The sequence below is a fragment of the Melampsora larici-populina genome (assembly GCF_000204055.1).
Source record: "Melampsora larici-populina 98AG31 unplaced genomic scaffold MELLAscaffold_56, whole genome shotgun sequence".
Lineage (NCBI taxonomy): Eukaryota > Fungi > Basidiomycota > Pucciniomycetes > Pucciniales > Melampsoraceae > Melampsora > Melampsora laricis-populina.
The window spans coordinates 203,802-221,705 of record NW_006768820.1 but is presented as its reverse complement, the minus strand read 5'-3'; the positions used below and the strand labels follow the sequence as shown (position 1 = coordinate 221,705).

Here is a 17,904-nt window from a genome sequence, read left to right as displayed (position 1 = left end):
AAGGTAATTCCATCTTCAACAAGTTGAATACCGGACAGCAGGCTATGCCTCAAATTCTCACAAAGATAAACGTTTTCAACATTCAAGAACTCTGACGAGTCCGCTACATTGCATATTCTAACAGTTCCTACAGCAGTAATAAAAGATGAAGATGAATTATCTGCCATTTTCACAGGAAGAGGTTTGATGTTGCGTAATGTGGTGAAATAAGTGCGATTATTAAAGACTTGATGAGTTGCCCCCGTATCGAAAACAATAATGGAAGGTGCGATGTCAGTATCAGAGAAACAATGATGTTTCTGACGTCCACACACCCAGAAAAATCGAGATCGGCGAATTGTGGTTCGACAATTCGAGTGTCGGAAGTAGAGGCCACTGCCACGGTGCGCTCTTTGTCCTTCTCAGCCTTGATGCGAGTCCTGCAATCCTCCTCCTTATGTCCCCTTTTCTTACAAAAATAACATTTGATACTAGATTTATCAACTTTCTTCTTCACCATCGCAGATAATCCTTCAGGTACGTTAACATTTCCTCTCTTATGTTCAACATCTGCCGCTCCTAATGCCCAGGTCATGTTTGATCCGCTTATAGTTGCTCTAGGATTAGCTCTGATTATTGATTCGAAAGTGTGAGTAACGTTGGGAAAATCACTGGGTAAACTACACTACACCAAATGTAATCTTTACCGGGCGGTAAAGAAAACTACTGACATAGAAAAGTCCTGAGGCAACAGGAAGAGAGCTAAAAATCTGAAAAAATATGCTCCTTGTTCCTAGATGTTGGGGCGTCATGATGAGTATTTTTTGTATTTTACACACAGATATTGGTTTATGTACTAACAATAAACGCTGAAAATCATCAAAAACTCACATGTAACAATACCTGAAATTTGGGTCATGAGTATGAAGACAATATTTTGTGGTCTAAAAACTTCAATAACTTTGGCAATTCTGCTCCAAATAACTCGATTTTTGGTTCATTCAAAAGCTGAACTATTCTCCTTCACACTTCATAATGTTATTAAGGTGCTATCTAGTCATTTAAACACTCTACATATGTTCAAACAGTTCTGCATGAATATCTCTGTAGGATCTTTTTTAGACCAGCTACAGATGTGATGTCTCAATGCAAAATGTAGAGGAAAGGCTCACCTTTTTAATGCACTTCAAACCGAGTGATTTGATTGAGGACTGCAAAAGTTATTGATGTTTGAAGATTCCAAAATCCTGTCTTCAAAATCAAGGGCCAAATTTCAGGTATTGTTACAGGTGGGTTTTTGATGATTCTCAGCCTTTATTGTTAGTACATTAACCCATATCCGTGTGTAAAATACAAAAAAATACTCATCATGACGCCCCAACATCTAGGAACAAGGAGCATATTTTTTCAGATTTTTAGCTCTCTTCCTGTTGCCTCAGGACTTTTCTATGTCAGTAGTTTTCTTTACCGCCCGGTAAAGATTACATTTTGTGTAGTGCTAGTAGCTAAGATAGCTGCGTAATTATCATCCCCAATCATCATTCCCGAGCGTTCTAACTTGCGTCTGATAGCGGCCACCTTTGCAATATGAGAATCGATGGTTTCTGACGATGGGTCGTACTTGGTCGAATGAAGTTGTCGATATAAGGATACTCTGCTAGCATACGTTTGTCCTGAAAATTGCGCCTTGAGGTAAGCATATCTCCCACATGGAATTTGGGAAACTTGATCAAGACAAAGGCTTAAGTGTTTATCGATGGTCCAATGCATGAGACCTACGACTCCTTCAGCATAGTCGTCGCTCCAACTGGTCTGAGTAGGTAAGGCACCTTCTTGAAGATAAGTCGAGCAGCCAGCAAAAGATTTAAGTAATCTTCTGAAGTCGGCGTCCCAAATATCGAAGTTGTTACCGTCAGCAGCTAATTGAGTAAGACGATCTAATTTGATTGGACAATGTTTCCACATAGTGGCGAATGATTTGATTCTTCCGTCAGCTTCCGGAGTGACTTGAAAGAAATTCTGAATCGTTTGATGAAGGTTTTGTTGAGTGTGAACGTTCTGTTGATTGTTATGTAAACTTTGGTGAGTTTGATGTAAAACTGGCGCAACTTGGCTGGTCATGACTTGATCTCCATCGTTGGCGTTGGTCATAAGACCTTGATTTGCATTGTCCATAGTTAATGCGTGTTGGTCAGAAATGTCGGATTCAGGTAAGTCTTCAATTCGCGAGGTAGTTTTGTGATTGTTTCCTGATCCTTCGATTGAGTTTGAGTTGGCAGTATCAAATGATTCGTCGATGTCTCCTGGTAAAGTATAGCTCATAACCTGTAGAGGGACAGAGCGGGAAGATCAATGCTATTGAACTAGCGTCAGTGATAGTCTACCGAAACAAACAAAGATTTGTGACAATAGCATTGAGAGGAATAAGGTTCTAACGTATTGAACTAGCGTCAGTGATAGTCTACCGAAACAAACAAAGAGACACAAGTTTAGAGAAGAACGTGGAACATTTATATGAAACAAGTTTCGACGAGGCGTTACAACAATACGCTAGAGGACTAGATGAAACCGGTCTGAACAGAAACATGTTCCTAGACATTCCTAAGCCTTCCATCCAGGCTAAACCGAAAACAGGTGAGCTAGGCTTGGTTGCCGCGCCATCTAGGGCGCCACGCCATTCCAGCCTCAACAATTTGCACTATGACTTGTATTGAAAGGAGGGGGTTTTAGGAAATAGCTGTCTTCTTCTTCTTCTTGTTCATCAATTATCAGGGCATCTATTGTATTGTGTGTTTTCCCTTCAGGGTATTTACCTCCTGTGATCGGGCTGAAAGGTTCTTTTACATTTCCTTTTGCATAGGCTAAATTTTCCAATCAGAAAAATTATTTCCTGTCTAAGAATTCTTGTTGACAATAGAAAAAGCTTACAATTGTCTAATAATAAGTGTCTACCATCTCTCAACAGCAATGTCCTTGCTAAAGCTTCTTCTAGGAAGATTGGTCTCAGAACGCCGGCATCTCCAGGAGCTCCATTGATGTGATTACACATAACATCTGTCTGGACCATTATGTCGTACCGGAACACTGTAATCCTTCCATGTCTCAAGCTTAAACTTTCTATGTATTCAAAGTGTTTCTACAACCTGAATTTTGTAATACAAAGTTTCAACCTCAATTCGATACACTGAATTAAGCAGAAGTTTAGACATCACCCTTTTGCTATATCTACATGCCAATATTTTTCTCTCAAATATTTTAACATGAGTTGTTTTGCCCTTGTCCATTCTGCAAACATCATGTACCATTCATTCTTTGGTATTTGTCCAGTTGGCTTATCTTTCTTCTTTGACATACTACTTGCCGCTGTGGAAAGCAGTTTTCTGAAAGGCTATCTGAAGGCCTCCTTTTATAGCTTATTTTTAGTTTTAGTTTTATTTTTTTATCTGGGGCACTCTCAGCTCAGCATATCTTTTTCCAAAAGTCGCATTTTTGGTTTTTTTTCATTACATCATCCTCAGCCAAACTAATCCCTGACAACATCTAGACTAAACTAAACAGGAACATAGCAAGAAAGAAAAAAAAACGGCTGGCTGAGCCTTAAACACAAACACTAGAAATCGATCGATCGGGATGGTTTAAACTAAACAAAGAGTACATGAAAACAAAAAGAGAAAGGGGTAGTCAGAAGGGGCAGAAGCTACAGAAGAGAAAAAAAGGAAAGACTTACCTAATTTGGTCAGAATCGAGATTTGATCTCGATTTTGAGCTAAAGGGATGGAGAGGGTTGTGAAGGCTGAGGAGGTAGAACAGGTTAGAACGAGTTAGAAGCTAAAGAAGATAAAAGGGAAGAGGGACTTACCTGAATTGGTCCAAATCGAAAAATCAATTTCAATTTTGAAGTCAGGGTGATGAAGAAGGTAGTAAGGTGATGGGTGGTAACAAGTGAACACTAGGGCAGGGCATGATGAAGCCACGTTTGGAAATGGCCGTTTCCGATTGAAATCGGCAAAACGAAACAAGGAGATAGCCTAGAACCGAACAGGGAAGAAAAATAAGAGCATATCTATTAAACAAAAGCAATTCAACTAGAGTCAGAAGTGGTTAGAAGAATGGAATGATCATACAAGTTAAAGCCAAACCCACTTCGCCCAAAACTGGATTAAAGTCTTAGCCACATTGTCCAAAACTGGATTAAAGTTACTCCTAGGACTTAATTTCAATGGTACCTTTCTGTCTCTCAAATAGTCTGTTGCCTGCTTCACTTACGTCTGATCACATCACCTACCTACCTTCCACAACAATTTCCGCTCAAAGACAAACTGACAATTTTCAAAATTCTTGCACTGACCGATTAAACAAACTCCTTGGGTTTATTCTCCGCCCAGGCTTGCGGATTCATGTTTCGAAGGACATCACTTTATATCAAGACAAACGAGATACTGCATGAGATTTAGCCAGTCCCCGATACCCTGTCTTCCAGTTTCCCGTGGATTAACCAGTCTCCATCTGTCGATGTGGCACGACTTATTTTCATCAACATCAAATAGACTTCTTTTCACTCACCGTCTCTCCAATCAAGTGTTCATGACACAAGATTATCCTCATGCTTTTCAGCTCGCATGAAAACAACTCATGCCAGTTTACCCCAATACTTATCTCGAACCCCCAATCAACCACAATACCAACTTCTCTTTTATCATCTGCGCTCCTTATATTAACCCAAACACAGTTAAGTTTACTTATCTCACTTCATCGTACTACATCATCCTGTACTAAATGCAATTCATATGTCAACAATGCCTAATAATCACTCTCTGCCTGTAGAGATTGTATACCAAATCATTTCTCACTACATCGATATATCTTCAGACTCAGTCATCAATTGCAAGAACATTGTTCACCTAGCGCCAATGAACCACTCGCTACTATCACAACTCCTTAAATTACGATTAGTCAATAGTACCTGGTCACTCGCAGTATTACCTTACGCTTACAATAGCATTCGCTTCAACTCAACTTCGATGATTTCATGCTTCATTAACAATTGGAAACACTCTTCAATAATTTCAACCGCATCTCGTGTGCGGTCCCTCACATTCGACCAAGTTGATTACCCCGCATTCCAATCCGAGTCTGCTTTGAAAAGTATTGGTCAAGCTTCGACCTCATCTCGTTACCTGGCGTGCCTCAGATACAAATTTGATCAACCAGTGATCCCGATGACAATCGTTGAGGAAGCCCTCCATTTATGTCATGACACGCTTAGCGACTTGAAACTCAACTTTGATTCTCCTGTCAGTTTCACGCCTCAATTCATTAGGATCGTTGAACGGACTCCCAACTTAACAGCTTTGATCATAGTTGGCAACACACGTGGATTCCAAATTAATCATTCAGAGTCAATAAGGGACTTGCTAAATGCTGCTACTCACCTCGTATCATTATCACTCCACCTCATCTTCTTAAGACCTCTTAACTTGAAACCTGCATCACTACCACATTTACAGCACCTGTCTTTAACATGCAACTCATACAATTCCAAAGCATTCGTCCAGTTATGTCAGAACCATGGTAATGATATTAGGTGCTTAGAAGCATTTGCACATGAAAACCGCGACCACATCAGCAAAGTAGTTTTAAGCCTACAACATTCGCTCGAAATTTTATTCCTTGAGTCCATCCCTGATCTTTTGCCTACTGATATTCAAACTGAAATTTTTCCGAAGCTCAAAGTCATTCGTACTATCGACGTAATTCACACCAGGAGCGGTCTGTCTTGGCTAAATTATGAAATTTTTCAAAACGTGCATACCTTCGTAGCCAGTTTTTGGCACTCACATGATCACTACCGCGCCGGCTTAGAAGCAATTGAGGATAGATTGCTCACAAAGCCCATAACCTTCAAAGACATTGTTTTTGTTATGAATAATCAAGAAGCCAAACAGGGTGAAGACAAAAGCTTATCGGAAATGTTCAAACGTCATGACGTATATTGCCACTTCACCTCCAAATGTACTTTCCCTGATCTAATTGTAAGTACATCGAAGCGTCTTGACTGATTCAAATAATATTAACCCTCCATTCATGCTCTTTATTGACTTTAGGAGTTAGTTAACAAGATCAACAATGAGTGACATCTTCAGCCTTGGTAGACTTTCCTTCACTTGACATTACGTAAGTTCATCTTTTTTCTTGGTCCCAGAGCTTGGATTTTTTACTAACATGTTTTATTAGTCATAAATCTACTCAGGGTGGGTATCGATGATTGGAATCGACCTCACACATACAAACCAGCCGTAATTATTTAGATGGATTTTATAGTGCTTGATCTATATAAGAACCACGTCCTATGTATACTTTCTATTCAATTCAACCTTTTTGCTTTATCACCAACACATCAAGTAACACGTACATATAAATGTAATCCATTTTCTCTTTAAAAACCTACCCAAATTTCTATTTGCTGAAGACTGCATCACATCCCATCTTAACGACAAACATAAGATTACTTAATTAATTCTACACAAACACAAGACACCTATGTATCAGCTTCAGGTAGAAGGTTCTAAATCAAACATTCTGCCCAGAAACATGCATTGTTATCCAAGATGTATAAACATTTTACGACTCGACTTGTGAATGACTAATCACAAGACAATTCATCCGTTCTAATTTAAAAAAAGTACCAAAATATGCTTGGTGCTTATGTATCAAAAATATATTCAATGGCATTACTAAGTCAACACTGCATGTGATGTTTCCACAGACTTAACTAACGTGGCTCTAGCAGTAAGGACTTAAGCTTTTTTACTGTTACCGCACAGGTAAGTCTTTCGTACCAACATTCCTAACTTAATTTTTTAGTCTTCACAACACTTGCCCTCACCTTGTGCTCATCAATCCACTGTGACGGTTTGTTCTCTTTCACTTCCACATATGAATCGCTTATAAACTGTTTAACGCGTGGGTACTCATGCTTCTCAACTTCACATCTAATACATCAACAAAACCTTCTACTCTGATTCAGCGTATAGGTCGTAAATTTGCCTCAAATGACAAAACTTACTATCGACACACTCGGAATCTTCTATGCGGAATAGATTTAAAATCTCACCGAACATCAAGACCGACTGACACACTCTGGTCTATCCCATGATTATACTCCTATACATCTGACATCCATAACCAGCAAATGACTTACTAATGAACGTTAGTAACATAATCCTTGTTTCTTCGTTTCCCTCCAATTGAAGATTTTCATTTGATGTGATCGTCTATCCTACCTTCCATAGCCAAGTTACTTTTACCAACTTACAGTTCCTTCCCTACACAATTAACAGTACGTACTTCAATTGCCAACTCCACGCCTGGAGATTTTGCATAGACACTTACTTTTTCTTCCCGTCTCAAGTGTAAAGTTCTACCGGTTACGACACTTCACTATTGATAACACTCTAGATTCACCCCAAGTAACCTTCGATCTGACACCCCATTTGTTTTTCTATCCCCAACCAATCAAGGCATCCCTCTCCCCAGAATAACCTAGGACTTTGATAAAGATCGAACACTTTTAGCTAGATATATGTCATCGCTTTTTTTCCTGGTTGCAACGACACTAATTGCATCAATCATGGGTAGTAATAACTATTTTCCTGCGGAAATCATAAATCAAATTCTTCTTCATTCCATTGACGCTTCGTCCGAACCAGCAATCAATCGTAACAACAGTGCTGATTCTCCGGCACTGAAACACTCATTGTTATTAGAACTACTTAACTTCCGATTAGTAGCAACCGCTTGGTCAATTGCAGTCTTGCGTCACGCCTACAATAATCTTTCTTTCGCCACGACGCCTGTGATCTCTTGCTTCCTCACAAATTGGAAACATTCTGCTGTCATTTCAACCGGATCGCGCATAAGACGTCTTAGTTTTGAGAGAGTGGTTTCGCCTGCCCTATATTCTACACTAGCTTTCGAATTTCTTGGAATGGCTTCGAATTCACTCGATCATGCTGGATCTCCCAAATATAAATTGAATGACTCAGTAATTCAACTCCACCATGTAACGGAAATGCTAAATTTATGTCACCATACTCTTTCGGACTTAAGACTCAAATTCGAATCTGCCATCAGTTTCACACCCGAAATTATCGACATCCTCGCAAGAACCACCAACTTGAAAGTCTTAAATGTACTCCATAATTTTCATGGAACTCATATCACTCATTCGGAATCAATACGAGATCTGCTCAATGGCACTAGATCACTTGAATCACTATCACTTCACCTCAATTTTTTAAGACCTTTGAATCTAAAACCAGCATCATTACCACGCCTGAAGCATTTATATGTCACGTGTAATCCAAACAATATGGCTGCCCTAATCCAGTTGTGCAAAAGTAATGGGAAACACATCAAAATCCTAGATGCTTCATCGATCGAAAGTTACGATCAAACCATCAAGATAGTATTAGCCTTGCGAAATTCCCTTGAAATCCTATTTTTTGAATCTATGCCTGAGTTTCTTCCAAACGATTTACGTCACGAGAATTTTCCTAAACTTAGAGTCATACGCACCATTGATATAACTCACACTTCAGACGGTCTATCCTGGCTACAATTCGAAATCTTCCAAAACATGGAAATTTTCGTAACCAATTTCTGGCATTCACGTTTGGATTTAATTAAAGGGCTCGAAGTGCTTGAAGGGAAATTGCTCATTAAACCAACCAACTTCAAGCAAATTATTTTTATCACACATGACCCATTCATAATCAAAGGCAAGGCTGAAGAATTAACTTCATTATTCAAATATCATCATATTCAGTGTCATTTCAGAACTCACTGGAATTTAAATGATTTAATGGTAAGTACACTGTTTCTGCTTAATAACTAAGCTTCGCAAATTTAGAACTAACATAGTTTATTATCTATAGGAGCTGACCACCAACACGATTGATTGACAAGCCTCGTTCACCCAGGCGTTGATTGGAAGGAACTTTACTTTAATTAAGTACGTTGAATTTCAAGTCATGAAACAAAAAATCCAAGTATTTACCCAGAAATTTGCATTTCAGTAAGATCACCAGGGGCGTCAATACTTCACAACATCAGTCACACACCTCAAAGCAATTTGGAATTTGATGCTAATTGGATATACGGTTTGTTCAACTGTCAATCAACCGTTGTAATTCAGATGTTTGTCGAATTCAGATTGTGTATTTTTCTTACTACATCTCGAAATAGAGATTGATTCCACTAGCTCACAACAAGTAATTCCAAATCTTAGCTTTCAACTGATTTTTCTAAATATACTCGTTATATGACGTTGTTGACAAAAACATCGTGACTGAATTATTTCGACTTGAACCAATAATTCTTTCAAAGAGTAGATTCTGTATTACACCTGAGTCTGTTTCTTGTTTCAATTTGCCTAACCGGAAATCCTAATTATAGTTAGTATACATATACCCAATCCAGTTTGTGTCAAACCGCGAGAACACTGTATAAATCGGTAAGTAAAGCAAATGTGCTCACTTGAATGGCATGTCCTCTACAAATTAAAAAATTACACTTCACGTGTGTATGTTACGTTACGGCTTATATACAAGTGAAATATGTAGAAAGCCGAAGCAAATACAACCTGACGCAAAACTAAACCGCCTAAACCCCCTAGAGTTTAGACAAAACCCTACTCTTACTATTTGAGTCGCGCGAATGACACATACGTTCTTCAGATCACAAATCATTTTTTTTTCTGAGATGTCTCTTCAGCAATCAAACGTCATGATTCAAGGTTTTCACGTTCATTTCCATCGTCACTACTTGATCGCATCTGGTATAACATGACAACCACTCGCCCTCATTCAACCTATGCCTCCAACTTTCAACAAGAATTTACCAAGACCTATATACATTCGTCAATCTTTCAAAAACTCATGTCTCAACAAGTTTGCTCCGAAATGCGAGAACACGACATAAGACGCGGGCCACGCGCAAACTTACCCGATATCACACAATCTGCCTTATACACATCTCGAGCTATCGAAATTCCAACTGCCGACATCTCCGTTATCCATTAGCAATGGGTTATCGCCCTGATTTATGAACCACGCGGAAATTTACATCAAAACAATGTTGAAAATGCTTTTCAACGTAACAAGGTCTGACTTGCAGCTCATCCTTTTTACACACCCCAATTCACACGAAAAATTCAATGGGGAATTTACTTCCAAGTTTCGTTTTTTATTTCAGTCTGGACTTATAAAATAGGTAGTTCACAATGTCAATCATTAAGGTCACGTACGCTTTGTCCCTACAAGTTCCTCAACAATGCAGAAACCTATTCACTTACCAGTCGAAATTCTTGACATCATTTTGCATTATTTCTACCAGGATCTTGCTACAACTCCTGCTCATTTCATTAACACGGCCGATCGTCATTACGTCAACCATGTATCCCTCCTCTCTCTATTGAAATTACGCCTTCTCAATAAGGAATGGAATAATGCCATTAAGAGCTATGTGTTTCAAGAACTTGACTTACGGTGGCCGTTCATGGTTTTGAACTTGTTAAAAAAACAAAATCTATCTTTTATTAATCTCGGTATGCACCAATTGCAAAGATTGAGCATTGGACACATACTATATTCGAATTCTACCGAAATCTATTCAGGAAATCACTGTGTCCATGTGAATATACATCCCGATCGTTACCCATCGCCGGTTGTCAATATATTCGAAATTGAACAAATTCTTGGCTTATGTCTTCCCAATTTAACTGAATTGAAACTCGCATTTGTTGGTGCAGTTGGGTTTTCCAAACAAATACTCAAAGCTGCAAAAAGCGCCTCAAATCTCAAGGTCCTCATTCTTTCCTCAATCCTCTCTCGCCGCCATGATAATGGGTCCGAATCTATTATTGCCCGTCGCATCAAACACGATTCCGACTCTTTGATTGCTCTCCTCAACGTAGTCCCCTCTTTAGAATCACTCTCAATCAATTTTCTTTCGCTCAACAATCTATATATCAATCCTGGTTTGCTGCCCAATCTAAAACATTTGTTCTTTGCTGGAGATGAATCGAATATGCACGCGGTGATCAACTTTTGCCGTTCCGCGGGGAAGGACATCAAATTCTTAGAATACTCCTCATCCAACAACCAGAACGAAGGCGGATCAGTGCTCTTCGCTCTTTGGAATTCAATCGAAGTGTTGTCAATAGATGCATTTCCAGGCCGAATCGCAGAAATACTAGCTCTCTACACGTTCCCGCGACTTCGCATACTACGCTGTTCTTATTCTCACATTGGATCTGCCGATCTTGAGTGGTTGCAATGCCCATTTTTCCAAACAATCGAAATTTTTATCACCAATTATGTCCAATCAAAAGCGAACTGGAAGGGGATCTTGGCATCAATGAGCGACAATCCCGCTATCAGGCCCATGAAGCTCAAACACATCATTTTTATAGCCCCCAACACGTCAACAATTCGAGATCCTGAATTGATTGCAGCCTTTCAAGCGCAAAATTTATCCTGCCATTTCAGACCTAGAATGACTTACGAACAAATTTTGGTGAGCAATTCCTACATTTTACTTTGGCCCAAGCCCATACTTATAATGATTATATTGAACAGCAATGCAATACTTGGGCCCAAAACCAAAGCACTTAATTGTCAATACACCAATATCATAGTAAAGCTTTAATGACAAGCAACATCATTTACTTTGTAAAACTTATAAATGTTATACTGCCTCACGTAACGTGATCGCCCTGTAGAATGATCATTTTGTTTGAGAGACGTGATTGTGCCTAGACTATCAGAATTCAACTTATAAAAATCTGTGTGCAACGTGTTTGTTTGTTTCGACTCATGCTTTTGTACCTACCCAGCTAAATCGATATGTTTTTATTTTGCATCTATATTGCGTTATTCTACAGGTATGTGTAATCAATAACACTCAGCAAAGTTCTCACAATCGGATATGACCAAATTTGAGATTAACTGTCAAATAGACACTCTTCTGTTACGTTCAATATTTCAATGGGGTTTTTAATAAATTATCATTTGTCCAAAAGAAAAAAAAATAAACAAAGCAAAATCCATGATACAAAAATTACCTTACATTTGAAAATCAAGTTCCTGTATATCAGATCAAGTATAAATGTCATGCACGACTTAGTCTGATGACATACAAGTTCTGATACAGTGCAAATTTTAACAACTTACATTCGGTACCAAAATGAATTTGCGCAAATCAACCTATCAAACTTCTTCGTTATTATACCTTTCACAATTGCAATCAGATGTGAATAGGTCAAAACCCACTAGACTACACCAATGCTAATCGTTGCATTTGATATCGACGAAAGGTTTGTCCATGAATTTCAATCAGATGACTTATGTTTTAGTACGTCTTTGTTACTGATTTCATACTAATACCCCCGTATTCCGAAGTATCTCAAAGCACAAGGACTACTATCGACGTAGTTGTTTTCACGACAATATTGAAGATGGTAATGCTTTTACATCGCTTCCTGAATCTATAAATTCTGTCTCAGCCGATAGACGGGTTCGCCTGATTCCTCTGTTTATTGTAACTTATAATCCCATTATCATTTATTAGTATTTGGAAAATTGTAAGCGATTGATTTTGAGATCTTCTGACTGATGATGTCTTCAAATGATTCCGTTTCGCGTCAACACAGGAAATTCAACAAATTAAATCTTCCTTAAGAAGGCAAATCAACATTCATCGCCTGCGTCTTTCTTTTTGCAGGTATCTTTTCAAAACCTCAATCATCAACTGTCAAAACCAAGGTTCCCTACCGAACACAAAATCTGTACAACACCACTGAAATTCGAATTTATTCACGCACATCATCTTTTTTTATCTTCATACAAAGCGTTTTTATATCAGATGGCAATCAAGATTTATCATTGTGGAAACTTCAAGATTCAACTGATTGCCTTCTTGAAGCCTACACGCGTTGATACTACTGTATCTATCATTATCATTATATTATTTCACAAAATATCAGAATGAACGAGAAATTCATTTCAAATCAAACGTATATATTGTTATATCTAGGCGATGTATACCCATGAAGCCATATGCACTAAGTCACTAGAAAATCATAATGAATCGATTGAAAATCCTTTGAGGACATTCACACTGAATTCAATCAATTCAATCAACATCAATCATCATGAATCGACGCGCTAATAATCGAACAGCAGTTTTGTTTCGCTTGGTGTCGACAGCGGTGATAATAAAGAAATCTACATATAAGATCCACGACGAAATGTCCACACAATCTTTCGTCACCCAAAAACTGAGACACACCTCATTGTATTCAAAATTGATTCAACATTGTGCGTACTAATGATCAAACTCATTAAATAATAGTTATCAACGAACTAATATTGCATACCATTTCGTTCAAACTTTTTATTACCCAAATTATATTGTAAGTGTTGATTGATACTTACTGATCTTTTGAATACCGAATTACTTTTACAAAAATTGATCTTCACTCAAGGCTTAACTTGCTCACTCATCATATTAATAAAACTCTTCAAAACTCGGTACTCAGAATCACAGGTTTGTTTTATATCTTTCCTGTCTATTTATCTATATCTATCTATCTGTCTATATAACGATATATATATCTGTTCTATTTATTGCACTCGAGATGGTGAGTTTGTGTTTGACCTGTTCTTAATTCGTATTCACTGATTAATTTTCGATTGACTTCTGCTTGATTAGTGCCTTAACCGTACTTAAATATTTGCGCTTAACAACATTTAATTCATCTAAAATTAATCCAAGTTCAAGATGGACTTTCTCACTACAGATTGATTTTTGCCTCAATTGCTTTTGAATTTGGATCTTTCAAAGGAATTCCGTATTTTAATTATTGTTTTATCATTTTCAGATTGATCTATAACTATTATGTCTGATGAAGATAGTATTACTGGACATGGGATTTATCTTGCTGGGAATTTCGAAATTGAAGAAAAAGTATGTCCCACGAATCTTTGGTTATTTGTACTAACATTTACTGATCTTTATTCATCGTTTTAGATCACGCCCGAATTAACACAACGCGAAAGCCAATATCGGACTTACATTTTATCCATTCCTTGTAATGGAGCAAATCACAACCGAAGTTTTTCATACGAGATCAAAGCGATCGGGTATAGTGGAAAGAACGTCAAGCTAACTGCCAAGAGTATTTACTATTTGAGAGGAGCATTTTTCCCTTGAAATTCTTTGGATACTAGGAACGATCAACTATTCTTCGAAGCATCAGATCGTGGAATTGTAACTAATGGAGAAGGCTTTCCTCATTCTTTAGTCGACACTGTAGGGATGACTGCCTTAGGACGTGTCCTTAAAAAAACCGAGATCGTGGAGGATTCAATCCAACATTTAATTCCGAAGAACCCAAGTAAAGATAAAGTTACTACAATTGTGACTGTAGAGCATTCAGACTATCACCCTGAAGTTAGTTCTTTTGACATGTTTTCAGGCCTTTTTAATATTTACCTGCATTGTCTTTATCTACGCAGACAAAGCTTCCAAAAACCAGCCAAATAGAATATCGAATCCGCCCTTTCCCTCACCTTGCTGGTACATACAAAGTTATAAAGGTTGGCCGTGAATGCTTGTTCCATGGGTACATCAAAGATTTCAACGAGCAAACTAATTGTTACGTGGTCATTGTAAGGTTTTCTTACAGTTTTCCAGACTAATGTTGTAAACTAATTTGAATTATTTCCAAAGGTGAACCGCGTTTCCACTACTTCTGGACATATTGATGAGTCAGAAATGTCAACTACGACTGGGAATAAAGCAACCACGAGTGGTAACACCTCTTCCCAAGTTAACCCACACAAGCCTGTCAAGTTAGTCATGATCTTTGCTGTCTAGACGCCGAATTCTTAGTCAAATATAAATACATGTCATTTTAGATTCAATCCAAGAGCAGTGAACTCGGCATTCAAATCCCCATTGGTCACATCTGATTCGCAAGCGAGCATCCCCTTTGGCCCCTCAGACTTCACTGAAACTTCGTTTTCCTCAGCATCGAGCAAATCGAATGCTTCTCCCTCAAAGAACAAAGCATCAGATGAATCATATGAAGAAGACACTCCGGCGCTAACCAAAAAGAATAAATCTAAGGTAACTCCCAAACCCAAAAGCCCAGTAGCAGCTCCGCCAGCCAAACGACCTCGCGCTCCACGCGCTCGTCGAAGTGCTATGAACGACAAAGTACTTGACATTGCATCTGAAGGTTGATCAAACAAATCACTTATCATAGCTCCTATTAGACAACATATCGTGAATTGCTTTGTATTTAGTGAAGGATTCTCAGCTGCCTGGCAACTATTGGTGATCAAACGGTATTATTCAACTTAGATCAAAAAAAACCGTCCCCTTTTTGACCCTTGATTCCTAACACTGCAAATATAATGTATTTTTCCAAGGTGAAAAATGATTACATTTATTTCACAAAATGATTAAAAATGCATTAATTCTGCATTAATTCTGCATTTTTCTGCATTAATTCTGCATTATTAATCATTTTGTGCATTAATGTCAATCATTTTTCACCTTGGAAAAATACATTATTTTCACAGTGTAACATGTTCAAGATGTCAATTGTTCTTTGCTTTAGATGATTGGTCTTTGCGTCTCTACAATTTGCTTATTTAACCCAATTCAAAAACAAGTATTGATTGAATACTAAGTTGACACTAAAGAAAAAATGACTCCAAAATCTCAAAAATTCATCTTTCTTTTATTTTTACTCAGAAATTGGGCTTTCAACTTTACCATCATTCACCTGATAAAATCATCACCAAAAAACTAAAAAGTTGTAATTCTCCATTTGGCTTCTCATATTAGAAATAAACAAAATTTGATTGATTTATACATGAAAAATGTTTAACTTAGAAAATAAAAAATTGATTTCTTTTGATTTACTTTCCATATTCTATCTAAACCAGATTCCATTGTTGTTCAAATTATAATGGGTTTACTTAATAAATGATGAGCTGCGTCCACGTCTGCTTACTGCTTAAACTTCACATAGACCCAATTACACTACTTTGACTGCTTAAATTGAGAAATCTTTTGGTATAGGTCCAAATCAAAGAGACATGTTTTTTTAATGTTGAAATACCACAATAAATTTTAACCACTTATTCTCCAAAAAACTCTCCCATGAAAAATTTCATAGGTTTGCTTAGAAAAATTAAGAAATTACACATATTACATAATTGTACATTATTTTGATGACTGTTCAGATCATTGGCTTGGTAAAAATCATGAAACAATTAAAAGCACATGCGGAACATCCGTTGAATCAACTCAAGATTGGGCCTTCATGATGTTAGTCCAGAAACTATATGACGTGAGAATATACAATTTAAGGAAGATTGTGTTTGAAGCATCAAAATAAAGAACTACTAAGAAAGTATCCGAATGCAATAGCACGCGTTGGAGATCACAATATTCCAATTTGTGTAATTTAAGTATAATATTTGTGTAATGCTGTGAAACTCAACCTGGCCTAAGTTGTATATGTCACATTAAGCACATCTATCTAACTGGAAATTTGATACAGAATCTATGATTCGGATTTTATCCATTCAATTCAACCGCATTACTACTTTACCGATTTCAATAACCCACCTTGGGAAGAGCGCGAGGTCCAATATCAATAAGAATTTGACGACAAGCATTACACGAAATCGCTAGCAAATCAATCACCTGATTTGATTTATCATGCTGCATTGGCAATCGCATAATTCTCGCCTGGCGTGCTTTATCAACCTGAAGTTTGTCCTTCAAAAGGATTGACCCCAATTTGCGACGAACTTCTCGACTACCGCCTGTAGGGACATACCGGAGACAATTGACGTACGGACGGCGTTGTAACAAATGATAACAACTCGTGAATGTGCGACAGTGACGGACAATAATCAATTTGAAAAATATAAACAACTTGAAGAATATAATTGGTTTATCACTCCATTTGATTTGCCGATAACAGTCGTGCAGCGCTGATGAACATACTTATTATTGGTCTCTTCAGGAATTCCGACATTGGTCTCGCTTTTGAATTCAACTTTTATGTATTTGAATACTTAGAATTAAACGAAAACAGCTTCAAGTATAAGCTTGGTTACATCATGAACAGCAAGCTCACAACTAGGAAGCACCCAAGCGACTAGATTCACGTTAAAACTGTGATTCGGCGTATCTATATCAACAAACGTATGGACAAAATTTCAAAACGAGAGCTGACCAGATTAGTGCCAATCACAATAATAAATATTATCATATTTATTATATTTATTGTTTATAACTGATCTAGATATAAACTGGCCGTCTCGCAGTTTCGATTCAGGTTTGACGCTCGCTCAGAAATACCAGAAAAAATTAGAATAAGTACAAATTTATAGCGGCCCTTTAATTTGGTAGTTACTTAATCATTCGCACTGTTTTTAAAACAGACCCACCTTTTTCACACCTGAACGAGGTGATTAATTTTCAAAAACTCATCCTATTGCGAATTCAAATTAGACAAGTCTTACTTAGCTCGTAAGTTTTCTTGATGTCGTTTTTGTTTAGAGGTTTTTAAGATGCTTAATTTGCAGAATCTTTCATTCTGTTTTCCAATTTATTTTAAAATTCAGTCAGCTACAAAAGAAAGTTTTTTTCAACTCGGTATGTTTCTCTTGTTCTTTTGCTTTCAAAATAGATTGAATTTTGAATTGTATCCAATTTTCTCTTTGAATTATGGTTGATGTGCTTCGTTCAAAACTTTTTTGGTCTAAGATTGTAAGTCTCTTCTATTGCTTTCTTGATTGAATTGCGATTGATTTTGGAACCTCGGATTGTTTCTTG

At 37.5% G+C, this 17,904-nt stretch overlaps 2 protein-coding genes across 2 annotated transcripts; both read left to right on the top strand.

Annotated features, from left to right (window-relative positions):
• Window positions 1-4,775: 4,775 nt before the first annotated feature.
• MELLADRAFT_67642 (uncharacterized protein) lies at window positions 4,776-6,038 on the top strand (the record flags this gene model as incomplete). The annotated part of the gene is made up of 1 exon (XM_007416058.1): window positions 4,776-6,038. The coding sequence occupies one exon, from the start codon at window positions 4,776-4,778 to the stop codon at window positions 6,036-6,038; it is 1,263 nt and encodes a 420-aa protein (XP_007416120.1).
• Window positions 6,039-13,938: 7,900 nt separating this feature from the next.
• MELLADRAFT_93089 (uncharacterized protein) lies at window positions 13,939-15,288 on the top strand (the record flags this gene model as incomplete). The annotated part of the gene is made up of 6 exons (XM_007416059.1): window positions 13,939-14,007; window positions 14,071-14,218; window positions 14,294-14,493; window positions 14,559-14,711; window positions 14,773-14,894; window positions 14,961-15,288. 6 exons carry the CDS (start codon window positions 13,939-13,941, stop codon window positions 15,286-15,288), a joined length of 1,020 nt encoding a protein of 339 aa, XP_007416121.1.
• Window positions 15,289-17,904: the final 2,616 nt, after the last annotated feature.